This window comes from Trachinotus anak, unplaced genomic scaffold (genome assembly GCF_046630095.1).
Source record: "Trachinotus anak isolate AG129_WGS33_773 ecotype Australia unplaced genomic scaffold, CSIRO_AGI_Tana_v1 ptg000001l, whole genome shotgun sequence".
Taxonomy (NCBI): Eukaryota; Metazoa; Chordata; class Actinopteri; order Carangiformes; family Carangidae; genus Trachinotus; species Trachinotus anak.
In genome coordinates this window covers 15,508,195-15,525,694 of record NW_027273852.1, presented here as the reverse complement: position 1 = coordinate 15,525,694, position 17,500 = coordinate 15,508,195, and the positions used below count along the sequence as shown (strand labels likewise).

Here is a 17,500-nt window from a genome sequence, read left to right as displayed (position 1 = left end):
TTGTTTTGAGAACTGGCAGCCCACTTTCAAAATAAGCTCTGCAGAATATGCAAAGTTTGCAAAACACACCTCACATGTTTTGGTATCATTAGTCAGAAAGATGAGAGAGATGAGTGTAACTTCAGAGAAAACTCAATGAGTTGATACAGAGAATCATAACAACCTTAATATGTGAAAATCTGTTTTTGCATTTGCAGAGTTGTTGTTTCATTGTGAAATGTTATTTTATGGTATGGAATGAGTTAATAGGATCTTCTTGGCTGCAAACATTTCACACTACAAGACATGTCAATTTATATGGACAAGATTTAGTTTTACTTTTGTAGAATTTCTAGATTTTGTTTTTGCAGCTGTTTTTGTTTGTTTTTCATACAATTCTTGGCCATTTTAACCCTTTGAATCTACAAGCTCAAAACAAACAAAAATACTGACTTGGTTAACATTCTAAGATACACTAATTCACTTCCTGGAGAGAAAGAGATAAGAAGATTGATAGAACTCTCATCTGAGTTCATCATATGAAGCTGCACAGTTAGCTTATCTTAACATAAAAAGTGGAAACTCTAACTACAGATTATATTACATTTTTTGAAACCATACACAAAGAGACAGTTTCTGCAGGTGTATTTTTTACGTTGGGCAGCTGTTTCCCTAGTTCCTCTAGTTTTTATACCAAGCTAGGCTAACCACATCCTGACTTCAACGCTGGACTAAACACACAGACATGAGAGTGGTATCAGTTGTCTCATCTCACTCTGGCCAAAAAAAATGAATAAGCATATTTCACAAAACAATGTCAAACTGTTGCTATAATATTGTGATATACTGTATATTGATATTGTGTTTCTGCCATATTACAGAGCCCTAAAGAAGACAGTAACAGCATGGTCCCACTAGAACTGAGATAACAGCACTGCTGCTGACTGATATAATTTTAAATGAATCCTCCTGAATTAGCCAGCATCATCTGAGGGGAATCACCTCCATGTTATTTAGAGGAGTGAGTGACTCTCAAAACCCAATTTAGGACAAGTCATCACTACTATGACCTGTGTGTGACTTATGTGTCCTATGTGCCCTAAATTAATAAAATAACAATACTGCTCTTGTTTCAGACTACTCCTCTGTGTGTATTTCTTTGCAACTCACACACAACTCTCTGTTCTGTGCGTGTGTGTGTGTGTGTGTGTTTGTGAGTGTGTGTTCTTACTGTGGCAGCACTAGTTGAGCTGACAGCTGCATGTTTGTTGAACAGTTTACCAGAGAACAGGAACGAGCAAACCGAGTCTGGAAGAGATACAGAGGCAAGAAGTTTATTTATGACATCAATAATAATAATAATGATGAAGTGAGCAGTCATCATTTTCCACTTTGGTGACCCCTGACCCCTGACAGATGATTAACAGATGATTAACAATATCCCCCTAACTAACTTCAGCTGTAAATTCCTACATGTTAACTCTTCCCCCTCTGTTTTTATGAAACAGTGGGACATGGTGTGGACACAGGATGAGTGGACTGATGTTGGTTAATGTGCTGCAGCTGTAAACACATCTGGATTAGCAGGAAGTCATTATGAGTCAGTGTGGTGGAGCTGACATGAGATTAGCTGTTTCCTTCCCTTGCCGACAGATCAGTTTGGTGATGGACAGACAGATTTCACCATGAAGCTGCTCCAACAGCAAACCGACAGTTTGACAAGCAGCACTGCACATATACTTTTACTTTAGCAACACATTAGCAAAGTAGCACATATAAGTCGACCTAAACGTTAACTCTAAGCTAATATTCATTTCTCGGTTTTTTCCCTACAGTTGGAGGTGGTGGCGAGGAGGGGGGTTGGAAACGAACCTATCTAATAAGAAATTACTCCAAACAACAACTGCTGGTAATAATATTTTTATAGCAGAAAAAAACATTGTTGCACTGTTCTTCACTGACATATGCAGAGTAAAAAAATGCCTTGAGCACAATGACAATCATATTGAGAACATTTGCTAATGTGCCATAAGTCCTGGCTAAGTGCTAGTGTTAGGCTGAGTTACTTATTGTCAAAAATGTTGGTATTGACTCCATGTACTTATAGTTTATCTTGGAAATAGTAATAATAATCTGTTGCAGAGGATTTACAGTTTCTCTAAAGAGTCAGAAGTTGTAACAGTAGCCAGAAGCTGGGTGGTTTTAGCACTAGCTGGGACGTGGTTGGTGTTAGCACTGGTCAGTACCTGGTTGGTGATGGTGTTTTGGTGTCCTGCTCTCTGCTGCAGAATAGGTTTCAATGGAGGGAAGGTTTTAGAAGACAGTCTGTGGGTTTTTGTTTCTCTGAGACTATAGGAAACTTCAAACTGGACTGGAGTAAAAATGTCCCTCACGTCTTTCTGTAGGAAGGAGAAACAGGTAGATATTATCAGACATTAACATCTTTTAGACGATAAAAAATGCATTTCATTGTATGTTTTCTTTGCATGTGTTTGAGTGTATTACCCTTTGGTGAGCCACATGTGTTGTGCAAATGAGATGGCCATGCCGTGCCCTCACACGCCCCCTTGTACTATTGGATGACCCGTTACCATGGAAATAGAAACGATGAGGGAAGGATGGCTTATGGAGGAGGTCAGAGGTCAAATTATATTGAAGCTCTGAAGAGGAGAGGGGAGGAACAATCCTAAATATCAGTGGGTAGATCATGCACTCTTTTGTACAATATAACTGACCATTTGCTAAACTCCTATACCAAATAGTGATTCCCTGTCAAGATATATATATATATATATATATATATATATATATAAACCAAGTCAGCTGAAAACATTAAAAAGTCAGACAGACACCATGGAGCTATCATTAGCTTGCTTAGCTAATAATCTTGACGACAATTGACGGTCATCACTTGGATATGAAAAACTGCTTTTGCCTACCTCTGTCTGAAATAAACAACCCACAGATCAATTATTCATAACAGTATATCAGGTCAATTGAGTTTGACGTATAATCTTAAACATGAGCAGGCTGGGTCTATAATCAGTCTCATATATCAGACAGTCAGGTTTACAGTACCTATAGCTCCTGTGAACTGTCTGGACCTGACACTGAAACAAATGGTGACATTGAAGCAGACAGTTGGAGTCTTGTGTTCTTGGCACAGCGCCAGCCGCTGGTCAATCTCCTCAGGCAGGGCCAGAGTCGCCTTCACCTGAATCACTGGACGGGTTCTACAGCAAATAGGACACATTCAGAGAAATTATTACAGCATGATGACTGGACTGAAAGGAAAGCATCTGGAATATTTCTAGGTCCTGTTGGAACATAAAGCTTCAGTGTGGTTTTACCTGAGAACCACGGCCGAGTCTGAGAGGAACGCACCAACTGCCACATCTGCAGAGACAGAGAGAGTTTAACCTGGTTTAAAGCAGATCTAATATGTACATAAATGGAAAATATGGCAGATGTTGTGACACAGAAAGTGCCATTTGGGGTTACCCTGGTAGCCATTATCATCAATGTCAACGCCAGAGCTCAGTGACTGGCCAAACATCCTGAGGTTACGACCCAAGGTGGATCCAGTTATTCTCTGAAAACACATAAACACACCACCATGTTGGAAATCAGAATTAGTGGTGGAATATAACTAAGTACATTTACTCAACTGCAGTGCTTCAGTACAAACTGGAGGTATCTATACTTTCCATTTTCGTGCAATATTTCATGGTTTTAGCTTCTCAGATATGACAATTGGTGGCTTTTCCTTGTCTTCAGTTACAGTCAACTGAATAATTGTGAAAGTATGATGGGCATTTCCCTCTAATTTTGTGTATTTACAAACCAAACAAAATCAGTCCTGATTAAATTTAATATAAATATTCTCCCTTATCACAAAAATTAAAGTAGAGAATGGCTGTATAAATTGCCTGAAACAGCACCTTATCATCATCACTATGCAGGGTGGAATACAGTAATGGATGCAGATGAGAATCATGTCCTGTGTGAACAATGATGGTTTGGGAATGATTACAGTTGTTGATTTTGACATTTCTATCTATAGATATCTATCTTTGGACTACACAGACTCCTATAGGAGATTATAGGACAACTGATATGAATGAAACAACAGATATAAGAAACTGCAATTATCAAGTATCTTTATTTTAGAGTATCTTCATAAACGCTTGAATCATAAAATATGTTATTATAAATAATATTAATATATTATTAATATATTAATATATTATATATTAATATATATTATTATATTAATATTAATATTAATATTAATATTATATGTGTTGTTGTTGTTATTAGTGTAATTAGTAGCCTAATGTTACTTACTTATTGTTAATGTCATATACAGGTCATCTGTGTCAGTGTGAGTGTTTGTACCTGAGATGGAGTTGGTGAGATGCCTTCCTTCCTGCCATTATAGATGTAGACGGCTCCTTTTAGGTCATCTTCCTTTGGTGCACCAACCGCCACATCTACAAACGCACAAGGAAGTTAATGTTACTGTACTTGTGAGGACTTGCTGATTCCATCAAACAACCCATGAACCTAACCTCAACCTTTAACATTCAAATTAATTTCCTTTTTTCCAGACAGCCATTAGTTTATGTTGCTTTCTCTATGAAACTGTCAGTGACTTGAAACATACTGCAGATTGTTAATGTTTAGTCATCTTTAGTTTTGTCAAAGTTTGCACAAGTACACAGCCCCTTGTAAATTTGCAACTTTTACACTTTGGTTGACATACAGATTAGACAACCAAGATATAAGATAAGTGTTAACTGGTGAGCTTTAGAGATGCTGGTAGGTGGGTTTCATTACCTTTGGACAGAGCCAGCCTAGCTGTTTAGGTTTCCAGTCTTTGTGCTAAGCTCAGATAACGATCCCCTGGCTGTAGTTTCATTTTTTGCGTACAGACATCAAAGTGCTATCAAGCTTCTCATCTAACTTGTGGCAAGAAAGCAAATTAGCATGTTTCCCAAAATGCTGACCATTTCCTTTAGTAATTTGCTACTTTACTTTTCAAGACTAAGAGTCTACAGCCATGCTAGCAGCTTTGTTAGGCGAAACTTAAACACAGCCATGCTGAGTATAATGTTTGTTTACCACTGTCAGCATCTTAGTTTAGCGTGTTAGTATGCTATCAAATCTAAATTAACAAATTTAAATTTTTACTGGCTTAACCATATTGTGGCACTAGAGAAAAAGTCAGGCAATCACCAGTTTTCATGACTATTTACATTGAAACCAGAAATACCTGAATAAAAATTTGAGCCAATCCTTCAAGTACATGTTGAGGCACCTCACTGCATTAGAGAAAAACCAGACTTGCTAATAGCAGTAAATGAAAAGTCAGAGGATTATCAAAGCTACAGATTTATCCTCTGAAGATAATGAATATGTTTAGAGAAATTAATGGCAAATCATCCAATAGTTGATGACATAATTCAGTCTGAACCAAAGAGGTGGACTGACCAACAGACTGACATTGCCCTACATAGAGCTGCTAGCGTGGCTTAAAAAATACAAGTAAATAATAAAATTTGAAGACCTTCTGTTTAGGAGTCAGGTACTAATTATCTGGGGAGGGTGAAGTTGGGGGAGGCTTTGTACTTAAAACCTATGTGATCCTAAAACTGTGTCTCCACCCTGTTGGAAAATGTTCAACAGGATGAAAGTGCTCAGCATTAGTACATCAACATGAGAAAACACTAGGAAAATACCAGCATTGTCCTTTAATGTTTAACCTGAGGCCTTTGAAGATGTGAAGGCCTGAAAGTAAATCTTTTTTTTTTCTTTTTTTTTTTTTTACAAAGACCGAGCTACTGGAACACACACACACACAGACACACACACACACACACACACAAGGCACACACACAGAGCCTTTTATCTAGCAGTGGCAGATTATAAGGCGGGTTCAGGGTGCAGCTAGACAGCAGCAAGAGTTTGTCATTACAGCTTTAATGAACTTAATAACACCCTCCACCCCTCACACACCTCCACACTACACACACACACACAAACATTGAGGGGTCTTTTTGTGTGAGGGCGTTCAGTGGTCACAGTCTCTTAGTTATCACAAAGTGGCAGTTACTGTTAGTGTTGGATGGGTTGTGCTCCCTTACAGTAGCAGTCATGCAAGTATTAGTAGTATTTATATTTGCAATAGTACTAGCAGCAGTAATAGTCACAGCAATATTGGTAGTACCAGCATGAAAGTTTGTATATGCAGTATGGTTAGCAGTAGCATTTGCAAGTGGTATTGGCAGTAGTCATATTGGTAGCACTGTGTATACTTGGAATGTTTTCATCAAAATAAAAGCTGATAGGTCAGGCTGTGCAGGTGTGATTTTTACCATGGTAACCATCATCGTCCAGGTCTCCCAGGTCAGCAATGGTCTCTCCAAAACGAGCAGCATAGGCGTTGCTGCCAGTCAGCTGAAACTCCGCCTCCAACAACTTTGCCTGAGACAGTCAATTTGAGAAAACACAGAGGACATGTTGACGTGTCACAGTGGGAAAAATCACATATGTGAACAGCATTAATCAAAGCTGTGGATTCCATTTAGCTGCTTCAGTTTCAGTGTCCTGGTGTCGCTGGCTCACTGTCACGCTGCCATGACTTACTGGGACACTTGAACAGAGCCAATGTTAATGTTATTAATAACACAGTTCCTGCACTGACAAGTCAAAATAGCTGCTGTGGAAAAGGCCTATTCCAAACTACAAATTCATTCTGAGGAGGTTTGGAGAATTTAAGGGGTTCACACTGGAAGACGTATGAACAAAATAGTTTCAGGATAAAGAACCCTTAATTTCTGTCTGAATGCAGCTCAGGTTTTTTTTTTTAAGTGAGAATTGAAAGTGTGCAACAACACATGTAGATGGAAATGCATAGAATATGTGTTCAATTGTGTTTGTGTTTGTGTGTGTGAGTGTGCGCTCACCTCGCCCTGGTTAATATACACGTGGACTCGTCCTTCCTCCCTAGTAACACCTGTTGCCATGGGAGCACCGACCAACAGATCTGACAAACCATCAGCATTCAGATCCACCACGCACACACTGGATCCAAAGTAAGATCCCAGCTACACACACAAAGACACATACGCTAAGTGCTAAGTAATCCACTGTCTTAAATGAAGGATGCTAATGCTAAGTGGCTTCTTACCTCTTTTCCCGACACTTCAGAGATGACGTGCAACAAGTCCTTGACTACTGTGAAGATGAAGACCTGCACAACACCAAGACACACATAACCACACTAATTTTAATCATGACACAACACAAGATTTACAACAAACTCAAGAGGAACATCAAGAGGACGTGAGGAATCTTGACATTGCAAAAATGTCTCAGACTGGTCCAGGAGTCCAAACTGATTTTCAGTTCAGTTAAGGAAACAGTCAGACAATTGAACAGGTCCTACCTTGCCCCTCTGGTTGTATTGTGGAGCTCCACCCACCACCTCCACAGTAGCCGGACTCAGGAAGTGACCGGCTCCAACAGAGTAACCTGATCAGCAGAAGGACACAGTGTCACATAGTCAGACTTTTGCAGTAAGTACATTTCCTGAAGTACTGACATGAAGTACAGTTTTTAATGTGAATATTTCCATTCTGTACTACTTCTACTCCACTGTAATTCAGAGGAGAATATTTTTTGTACAAAAGCTAGATGTACTGTATATAAAGTAGTTAAAAACAAGGTCAACTTGACCTGCTCCAACAGTAAAATGTTGCCTACACATTAATGCATCAGTATTAACAATTCAATAATGTCATATCTAATTGTATTTCAGTCACATTAAACATTTTACTAAACAACCACTACTACTACTTTTACTTTTTATACTATAACTATTTAGCTGACACTACGACTGCACCTCTACTTAACTGTGATTTTGAATGTAGGTCTTTTTTTTTGTAACCAAGCATTTTTATGGTCTCTTATTGGTAAAATTAATCAAGTAAAAGATGGTGACTTTTAAATGTCAGAATACAGTCTCCTCCACAGAAGAATGGGCCTTTTGGTTGACATTTAACCTGACCAATTCACAACTGAAACTGTGCACACCGAGAGTCAGACCTACATGAGACAAGTCTTCATAGCTCAACATTTGATATGACAATGTGCCTCCTGCAAGATCATTTTCATTTTCTTATCCTAAATGTCTCTTTTTCTTCCTGCTGTGAGTCAAATCCAATTCAGATTCACCAAACTCCCTTAACTACAAAAAATCAGTCTGATGGATGAAACCTTTTGTAGAAACTTAACTTGGTAAAAACTATGTTGAGTCTACTATGACAGCCAGACTTTAAGAGATCACTGTGCCAGTCCAAGATAAGTCCCTGCACATGACTCCCCATTAAACAACAATTTCTAATTTTTATGTTTCAATTTTTGTGAGGACTAATCAAACAACATAAAACATGTTAATTACTGAGCTTTAGAGGTGCTGGTGGGTAGATTTTGTTATCTTTGGACACAACCAGGCTAGCCAGTTATCCCTGTTTCCAGCATTTGTGCTAAGCTAACCTGCTGCTAACTGCACTTGAAAGTAGTATAAATCTTTGACTATCTTTTAGCAAGCAACTGTAAATGCCTGTTTTCCCAAATCGGACTATTTCTTTAATGTTGCAGTGAGCACATGGTAGTTAGTGGAGGCATCCCAAATGAACGAAGTTGGTTTTTCATCTGCATTATGACGGCTGCACAGTATGAAAACACAGTTTAGACAGATTTTATTCAGTAAATCATACCAAAAACTGAAAGTAGGAGTGTGGGTTACTTGGTCTGTGATGAAGGTTAGGGTTAGGGTTTAACATGAAGCGGTTATGGTTGAGGTGAGTTTCCAGGAAATGAAAACAATGACAATGACAAATGTGCAATGACAAAAAAAGAACATAGAGAAGAGAATGTGTGTGTGTATGTGTGTGTGTGTGTGTGTGTGTGTGTGTGTGGGGGGGGGGGGGGGGGGGGGCTTTCACCAAACCAATTACTTTCTGGTGGTTTGTGTTGATCAGTGAGTTAAAGTACTGCAGACACACATGCTCGCAGCTTCCTCTCTGATCATAACTGAAGAGCCCACATTTTGCTGTCTGAGCTGCTGTACTGTGCCCTTTTGTGTCTTTTCTGACATGGTAACAACAGGTGTTTTCTTTGAGCAGAGATACAAAGAAGAAAACACATTCAGCTCCAGAACATCACACCTCTCTGCTAAACTTCCTGCTGAGTTTGTTCAGAACATATACTGAGAAGTCAAGGTTTCATAGTGATTCAGTTCATGTCATAAAGAAAAAAAATGCTTCTTTAGTTTTTTATACAGGGTTTCTGCTGCATTCAAGAAGTTAAATTTCAGACTTTTTAAGACCATTTTAATACCATATAAAATGTAATTTAGTGTCTGTTTCACAATCACACTGGCTAAACTATAAAAGTGTGATGAACAACAGCAGGGACAACAGAGACTCCAATTATAATACCTATTGATGTAGTTCATTAAATTAATGTAGTCTGGACCCATATAAGCAGCAGAAAATGGGTGGATAGCTGGATGAACTAATTAACAATGATTAATCAGTATGTTTTTGCTAAAAAATCAACACTTGCCCATGAGACAAAGAGCTTCCTAGCTACTGTAGCTGGTAGCAGTGACCGTGTGTGCCACAGGTCTAATGGTGCTGACTGACCTGTGTGCAGTCCACTGTCAAAACAATCCCACTTTGTTTATACATGTATTTATAGATGAGACCACTTTCTCACTTTCCCATTAATGGGAAAATGGTCTGATTCTTTTGGACCCCACTGTAGGTATCTGTATGTAACATCTCTCCCGACAGCTCAAAGTCAGATACAAAACATTACTGCCTACAGTAGCCAGGAGAAAATGCTTAAGGCTTTTTTAAATAAATGTAAGACTTTTTAATACCTTTTTAATACTGTCTAACTGTAATGCCTTTTAAAACTTGCAGACCTTCAGATAACATGTTCAGGACAAAGAGTCAGGTAGGAGAAAGAATCCCTGTACAACAACACTGTAGCAAGATAAAAAAGAAACAGCACAGCTGCAGCTGTTTCTAACATTATTTTCCACAGCATCAGAGCTTTGTTTGAAACTGAGATAAGTACCTCATGCACACCAAGAAAACCCGTGTTCTCTCTGTTCTCACTTCTGTCCTCTCTCTGCCCCATCACTCCACATCATCCAACCAATATGGGGTGGCAACAGTCATGTAGAGCTGAGTCATAAGCAACAGCAATCATTTAAGTCAGGCTGACAGAGCAAATAGTTTTTCACTGCACAACATGGAATAGTAAAAGATGTTTACATTGATGAAATCTATATTTTAGCTTTTCTCAATGTAGCTATTTCTTCTTGTAACATCTCTCCCTGCAAAATTTCAAATGATCTGCTGACCAAATGTGCTAAATACATCCAAATCTTGTGGAGTATACCACACTTATTTTACAATAGCACTGCCAATAAAGCACCACTTAATCTCAAAGGCAAATGCATAACCCATCATATAAGTGACTCACAATAAGACTCCTGGTGACGGATTTTAACATGAAGCACCAAGAAAAGTTTGGTTTGCATTTGCGGTAACTTGTGTTACGAGATTAGCACTGCATGAAAAAACAAGGCCTCCTCATTGCTATTAATAAGGCCCCTTTCACATGAAACAGACATATCTTCAAACAAGAAAAGAACCAACAACAATCTGTGGTTGTTCATATACTGACAAAACTTTTGACTTCATAAAGTAGGCAGCATCATTCTTAACCTGTCCTTCACTTAATTAAGTGACAATTAAGTTTATTCAGTAATTAACCAGAGAGAACTGGGGATGAGTGTTCTTTGGGTGGTCATTAATTAAGGCTTTAATGTCAAAATAAGTTATAAAATATTTCAGTGATGCAGTGTGTGAGCGATGTTTCTTTGACATCATTAAACTTTTCAACTCTGTTCTCCAGTAATAATATTCCTTCCCCTTGTGCAGCAAGTGCTAGATATCATGCCAACTACATATCTCTTTCCATAAATGAGGAATCCAGCAATGTTACATAAGCCACATCTGGAAAGCGCTTAGGATCCATCCATCCATCCATCCATCCATCCTTTCGGTCAACAGTACCAATGGTAGCAAGTGTATTTTTTACCCAGGTAGTGGTTGTTTTTTGGTGGCAGTAGTGGTAACTATACAGTATTGGCAGTACCTGCATGTAGCTATAGTGCAGAAGTAGTACCAGCAGTGGCTACAGTAGGTATAAGGACAGATATAGTGGTATAGTGGTAGTAGTGGCAGGTGTATCATCTACCCAGGTAGCTTCCAAAGCTGACTGATCCAGTGTCATCATCAAGGTACACTGACATCCCTCCACTGGACGTGTTAAAGACCAGAACTGAACCCATCCAATAGGACGTCCCTGGGGCCCCCATGATGATCAGATCCTGAGGGATGAGAGAGAGATAATCACAGATTTCAGAGTCTCCAGCATACAGTGTGCCCTACATCTCTACTTAAGCTCTATTATTTCTATATCATACATGTGACATATCTCTGAATATCACAAAATATAATATATAGATATAGAATATACAGAATATCACAAATGCAGTTTCTGTAACGTGTTACTTTAAAATTGAAGTTGTGAGTTTTCGCAGGAAACTGACAGATCTTGTTCTCTTTTCTAAAATGGTGAAAGTAAATTTCTACATTTAGTTTCGACAGCATTAGGAGGAACAAGGAAAGCACGTGGCTTCTGTTGGCTCTGCCAAAAACATGATACACATCTGGAGTTATGAATAAGACAGCAGTGACAGATCACATTCAGTCTGCTCGTGAAACCAGTGAACAAAACAGGCTTTTAAAGAAGTTTGTTGCCTGTGTGTTACTAACCTCTGTCAGGAAATTGGAAATACCGGCCTGACATGACCCATAATCCTCACCGAACTTCCGCTGATGGTCTGCAAGGGACAGACCGAGACAAACAGACATGTTGAGAGGTGAGGGTGAACAAACAAATATAAGATAACATCCAAATCATTTCCTTCTGCAGCTGAACAGCTGCTGCTTTCACACACACAAGAGAAGTGAGGGCTAGTTAAAATATCAAATTTAAAAATGCGAGAATGTCCTCACAAGTGTCTGCATCAAACTGCAGAGGGGTCTTCATTTTTGCAGTCATTAAGCATCTGAATAGTGACACATTGTTTAAAGCAGCTATAATTGATATCTTTATTATAACAATGAATCACATGACAATGTTGAGGCAATTTCCAGGATCAACAAAGTAGTTCTGGCTAGGCGAGCTAATTTAGCGATGTTACCTTGCATTATCATTTGTCTGCTGAATTTGGGCAATTATCAAGAAAGGCTCCTCTCACACACCAGTGATAAAACCACTTTTTTTCTTTTCAGATATAATGTGGAGCTCTGAGACAACAAAAATTGTCCCAGTACTTAATGTGTGTGTCTGTGTGTACCTCTATAGCAGGGGATCATGGGTCGGCCGTGACTCAGGTCGCTGCCATAGCGATAACAGACTCCATTAGGCAGCTTGTGGTTCTGACTGTCCTTCTTTGAGTAGAAGACGTTCTTCCAGCGGTGCGCACATGCCTGAACACACACACACGCAACAACATGTGACATGGATTCATTACTGTCAATAACACAATCACAAGTTAGCAGCAGTTGTTGTTCCCATGACAGAGACTCTATGTGTGTGTGTGTGTGTGTGTGTGTGTGTGTGTGAGTGAGTGTGTGAGTGTGTGTGTGTGTGTGTGTGTGTGTGTGTGTGAGTGAGTGTGTGTGTGTGTGTGTGTGTGTGTGTGTGTGTGTGTGTGTGTGTGTGTCTGTTGTGTGTTTATTTTACCCCTGCAATAATCTTTCAGTCAGTGTGTAATAGAGATGATCGCAGTGAGGAGGCAGTTGGTGCTGTAAAAGCTTTGCCCAATCATTAAATTAAACGCTCCTCTCAGACATGGAAATCTTTAACGTCTCAGGTGAGAAACTGTGTTTACCATGATGTGTCCTTCTTTGTTTCCAGGTTGTCTGGACAGACTGACTCCAAGCCACTGGTGATCACTCTCTGCTTCGCATGTCTTCCCGCAGTTCAGCACACCTGCACACACACCACACAAATTATTTCAACTGTTTACGCTGTTACACATATGCAGCCTTCACAGGTTATTCAGTTGTGCTTTACTGTTAAAGGCCACGACTGACCAGCTCATACTGTTAAATAGTAGACAGTTTAGGCCCCATGGATATATCTCACAGGCAAGACCAGAGGTTTGTGCCCTAAATATTTCATATTAAGGGCACAAACGTCTTGTAATATCTTATAGTATGTGTTTAGCTGTGGCCAAACCAACAACACTGCATCCAAAAAACTAAAGAGGGCTTGTGGTGTGGACGCATTGCTTCAGTGATCCCCAAAGTTTGCTCTGCGTAACAGATGAGTAATGAGTTTGATGGCTCATCAGACGGCAATGGATGACTCTGAAAAAGTATTCACTGGAAAGTCGGTCTGAACACGACCTCCACGAGTCTTTCAAATGCAGGGGAAAAGATTTTAACGATACAGAAACACACACAGATAGAAACACACCAGCAGGCATGAGGTGGCAGCGCTGAGACTCAGCAGTGATGTTGCAGCGGTAAACAGCTCCTGGAGACTGAACCGACGGATTGGAGGTTGAGTTTTCTACTGGAGCTCCAACCACCAACCTGAGGGAGAGAGAGTGAGTTAGACAGGATCTGTCTGTCTGGTCAGTGCCTCAATAGCATCAGTGTGCAAAGCATCAAAGAGCTTCTGTCATTGACAAAAACTGTGTAATTAGCATGCGCACACTCACACAGATCACTGATCTCTACAGATCTATAATCGGAGCAGTCATTTATTGTTAAGGTCAAAATTCATGACTGAGGAGATTCATCATTAACACCCATAATGCCCAGAGACAGTTCCGCCCGTTACGATAACAACAACATTATTTTCTGTGATGGGGGATGTGAGCAGTGATTGGCCACTTGCCAACATGCACCATTGGTGAGATCATCAAGTGCAGACTTCCAGACGTTTCAAATAACACATTAAATATAACATGACAATATCAATAAAGGATCAACAGAGGATCAACAAGCAGATCAAAAAAGATCCAACAGCAGATCAATATAGGATCACTGACAGATCAACACAGGATCAATAGAACAGGTGATTAATCAACAACATGGGGTCAATATTAGATCAATAGAGTCTCAATAGCACATGAACAAAGGGTCAATCACAGGTCATTATCAGATGAGCAGTATATATCCACACCAGTTATGAGTTCTGTGGCGATGCAGCAGGACTGAGTATCCAAACATGGAGGACGGCGAGCCGCTGAACTCCAGACTGTGGTCCTGATCCAGATTGTATCCTGCTGCAGGAGGGACCAGCACCAGGACCAGTATCAGGACCAGTACAAGACTGCAGTGCACACAAACGCTGACGGCTGAGGAATACATGATGGAGGACAAACTGCAGGACACCAAAGAGACACAAATCAACAATCAGAACTGTAAATCCAGAGGAATAACAAGAACCATCAGCTGCTGGTGTTTCCATCTCCATCTTTATAAACTATAATGTTGACTGTCTAAATTCTGTTCAAATTCACATAACTTTAAACTAAAGTCTAGTGAAGATCCTACAGTGTACAAATACATATAATACAGTATGTAATGATAGAAGTTTACAGATATACAAAAATCAGGATGAATTTCGGAGACAGGTGTAAAAAGATTCACAAAACATCAAGAATATTTATATTTGGTGGAATGGAGCGGCCATAAAAACATGGAGCCTAAGATTTGAGTATTTCACTCAGTGAAAAGGAGCTAAACCAGAAAATACATGGTATTAGAGCGACAAAGATTGGTCAATTAATCGAGTAGTAAACTGACAATCAAAAATATATATATCACACTGTCAGACAATAAGAGAACTTCTCTTATATTTTATAGGAATGTTTTTGGACAAATTTACCATCCTTTCACGAGTAATATGAGGTGATTGATACCACACTAATATCTGTATTTCAATATGAAGCTAACACCAGCAGCCAGTTAGCTTAGCTTAGGGGGGAAACAGGTAGCCTAGCTCTGTCCAACCATAACACCCCCAAAATGTTTAACCAGCGCTTTAACTCATTCAGTTTTTGTTGTTAAGTATTTTATTAAATGTCATTAGTTTTTAATTCAAAATGTGTTTGTTCACATTTGTTCTGCCTAATTCTCTGTAGCCTATTTTTAGAAGAACTTTGGGCTTGAAAAGTGTTGTACAAAGTGAGTTGTTGTTATTATTATTATTGCCAGACAGGAGAAATTAATCTCATTTAGGCTTCACAACATGTCAAAAGAAAATTCAGGGTCTCACATCTTCAAATGTCTTACATTTTTGGCATATTTTCACTATTTTTGCTTGAAAAATTGAAACGATTGATCGATTATCAGAATAGTGGCTGACTAATGTTTGTTTCAGATCTACTTTGATGTTGAACCAGACGGATTAAGTGAGCAGGACACACTGACTGACAATAAACTGCCCACGGCCCCCAAACCTTTAGGTACAGCCCTGTAAAAAAAAAAAAAAAAAAGAAAGTAAAGAAATAAAATAAAAAATAAAGATAAATAAAACTACTACAAGAATAAATAGAAGTCTAATAAGAAGTCTAGAAACTTAGCATTTTGGGAGAGTAAGGATTATTTATTCATCATAGTTTTTACAGATTTATTCCGATTAACCACTCAATGGTTCTGTCTGTAAAAAACAACACAAACTTATCTTCTATAAGCAAGTTATCCAAATAACTTCTTTTTGATCTAACAGCCCTGAAACGGACGAAGAAGACAATGTTCGCTAAGTGAAAACTTTTCATGACTTGTTAACTCTCTGACCGCCGGGCTGAACTAACGGGAGGTCACGGTACCGTTCACACAGCGGATGTCCCGAGTGGGTCCAGGCGGTGCCGGCCAGATGTCCGCTCAGTACCGGGCAGACAGGACCGGGGCTTGGCCTCAGAGGAGCCCGGCAGAGCCTCTCGGTCCCAGTTAAAGCTCCGCGCGGTTCACCGAGCAGCGCGTGGACCGGCTGTCCATCAGCGCGAGGCAGCAGCGCGCGAGTCCCCGGGACTTCTGACAGGGATGAAGCTAAAAGCTAAAAGAGGCTAAAAGAAGCTAAAAGAAGCTAAAAGAGGCGAAAAGCTAAAGATGGACTGAAGAGAATAACCAGTAAAAACTAAACTTCATCTGAGTTTCTGAAGAAGTCAATGGAACTGAGAGCTGAGCGAGCGGGGACCCTCCCTCCCTGTGTGTGTGTGTGTGTGTGTGGGTGTGTGTGTGTGTGTAACGGTGTTTCCTTTTCACTCTCACAATGTCCGCCTTAACTGAGTGCACGCCGCTTCGTGTGTGTGTGTGTGTGTGTGTGTGTGTGTTCGGGTGTTTCCTCCTCAGTTATCACTATAGTGTGAATGGAGCCTGTGGCTGTAATCAGATTTTACTGTCTGAACGCTGTAACACACACATACTCAACAACTACAGGATACTGCTTCAGAAACTAACAACAAACAACAAACAACACAATAAACATCCAGTGGTGTAGAAGGAAAATCTAGGTCCAGTACATATGAAGTCTCCCGTTTAATAACCCACTGCCACACCTATACCAATAACTTCGTCAACAAGTGGGAGCCCATTCATCTGCAGTTCTGATCATGGTAATCCTTTCTAATTTTAAATGAATTTTAAAATGGTTGGTACAATCTAAAACATCAGTATATTTCTGTTTCTTTACTCTACTTACTGTCATTACAGTGATGAGCTTTCACTGTGAATTTTAAGAATATTACAAAACATAATTTACATCCCAGTATTAACTCTTCATTATACCCTGAGCATAGAACAGTAAGACATTACTGCTTCACTGTATTTCATGATAAAATTATAAAACTGTTACTTGCAAAATTAAGGTGGTTTAGTTTCCAACTATGTCTGATGCTGCTGAGGGTTTATTTCCATCAATAAAACCCATCAAACCCTTATGGTAAACTAATCATAAACTATACTAATATAGTTTATTATATCTCAACTGATTACTTTGTAATCAGTTGAGATATAATTTGTATTACAAGTATATAAAATGATAATAATTCAAATAATAGTGTACATTATATATAATGTAGAGGACTACTTTATGATACTGTTACCAATAGTGTAAACTGCTGAAAATGACTCACTGTGTCTGTCGTCCTTAGTAGGAGGATGATGATGGACATGCAGATACTCTGATATCATTTTAGAAATAGTCAACCACCACTTTCCCATTCAAGCAAATGGCAAAGTGGTTTTAGATTCTCAGTCCCAACTGTATGTTCACTATTTATTGTGCATTTGGGGAATACTTTTTTTTAACATACTTTTACATATAGTTCCATATCATGGCTACCAGA

The 17,500-nt window shown here is 39.2% G+C and overlaps 1 protein-coding gene across 2 annotated transcripts in view; it reads right to left on the bottom strand.

Moving 5' to 3' along the window:
• Positions 1 to 16,678, bottom strand: part of itga4 (integrin alpha 4) — a 31,306-nt gene extending 14,628 nt beyond the window's left edge. The window contains exons 1-18 of one of the 2 annotated variants that reach the window (XM_071480177.1): positions 15,983 to 16,678; positions 14,332 to 14,532; positions 13,618 to 13,736; positions 13,028 to 13,128; positions 12,491 to 12,623; positions 11,904 to 11,971; positions 11,323 to 11,455; positions 7,430 to 7,515; positions 7,172 to 7,234; positions 6,948 to 7,088; positions 6,357 to 6,465; positions 4,378 to 4,472; positions 3,481 to 3,571; positions 3,330 to 3,375; positions 3,058 to 3,212; positions 2,485 to 2,639; positions 2,226 to 2,378; positions 1,211 to 1,287 (exon numbers count right to left, since the gene is read on the bottom strand). In XM_071480177.1, coding sequence (XP_071336278.1) covers positions 1,211 to 1,287; positions 2,226 to 2,378; positions 2,485 to 2,639; positions 3,058 to 3,212; positions 3,330 to 3,375; positions 3,481 to 3,571; positions 4,378 to 4,472; positions 6,357 to 6,465; positions 6,948 to 7,088; positions 7,172 to 7,234; positions 7,430 to 7,515; positions 11,323 to 11,455; positions 11,904 to 11,971; positions 12,491 to 12,623; positions 13,028 to 13,128; positions 13,618 to 13,736; positions 14,332 to 14,519 — 1,913 coding nt within the window. In that variant the 5' untranslated portion in view covers positions 14,520 to 14,532; positions 15,983 to 16,678. The remainder of the gene's footprint in view (positions 1 to 1,210; positions 1,288 to 2,225; positions 2,379 to 2,484; positions 2,640 to 3,057; positions 3,213 to 3,329; positions 3,376 to 3,480; positions 3,572 to 4,377; positions 4,473 to 6,356; positions 6,466 to 6,947; positions 7,089 to 7,171; positions 7,235 to 7,429; positions 7,516 to 11,322; positions 11,456 to 11,903; positions 11,972 to 12,490; positions 12,624 to 13,027; positions 13,129 to 13,617; positions 13,737 to 14,331; positions 14,533 to 15,982) is intronic. The other variant, XM_071480167.1, reaches the window with a different exon arrangement.
• Between the last annotated feature and the right edge of the window lie 822 nt (positions 16,679 to 17,500).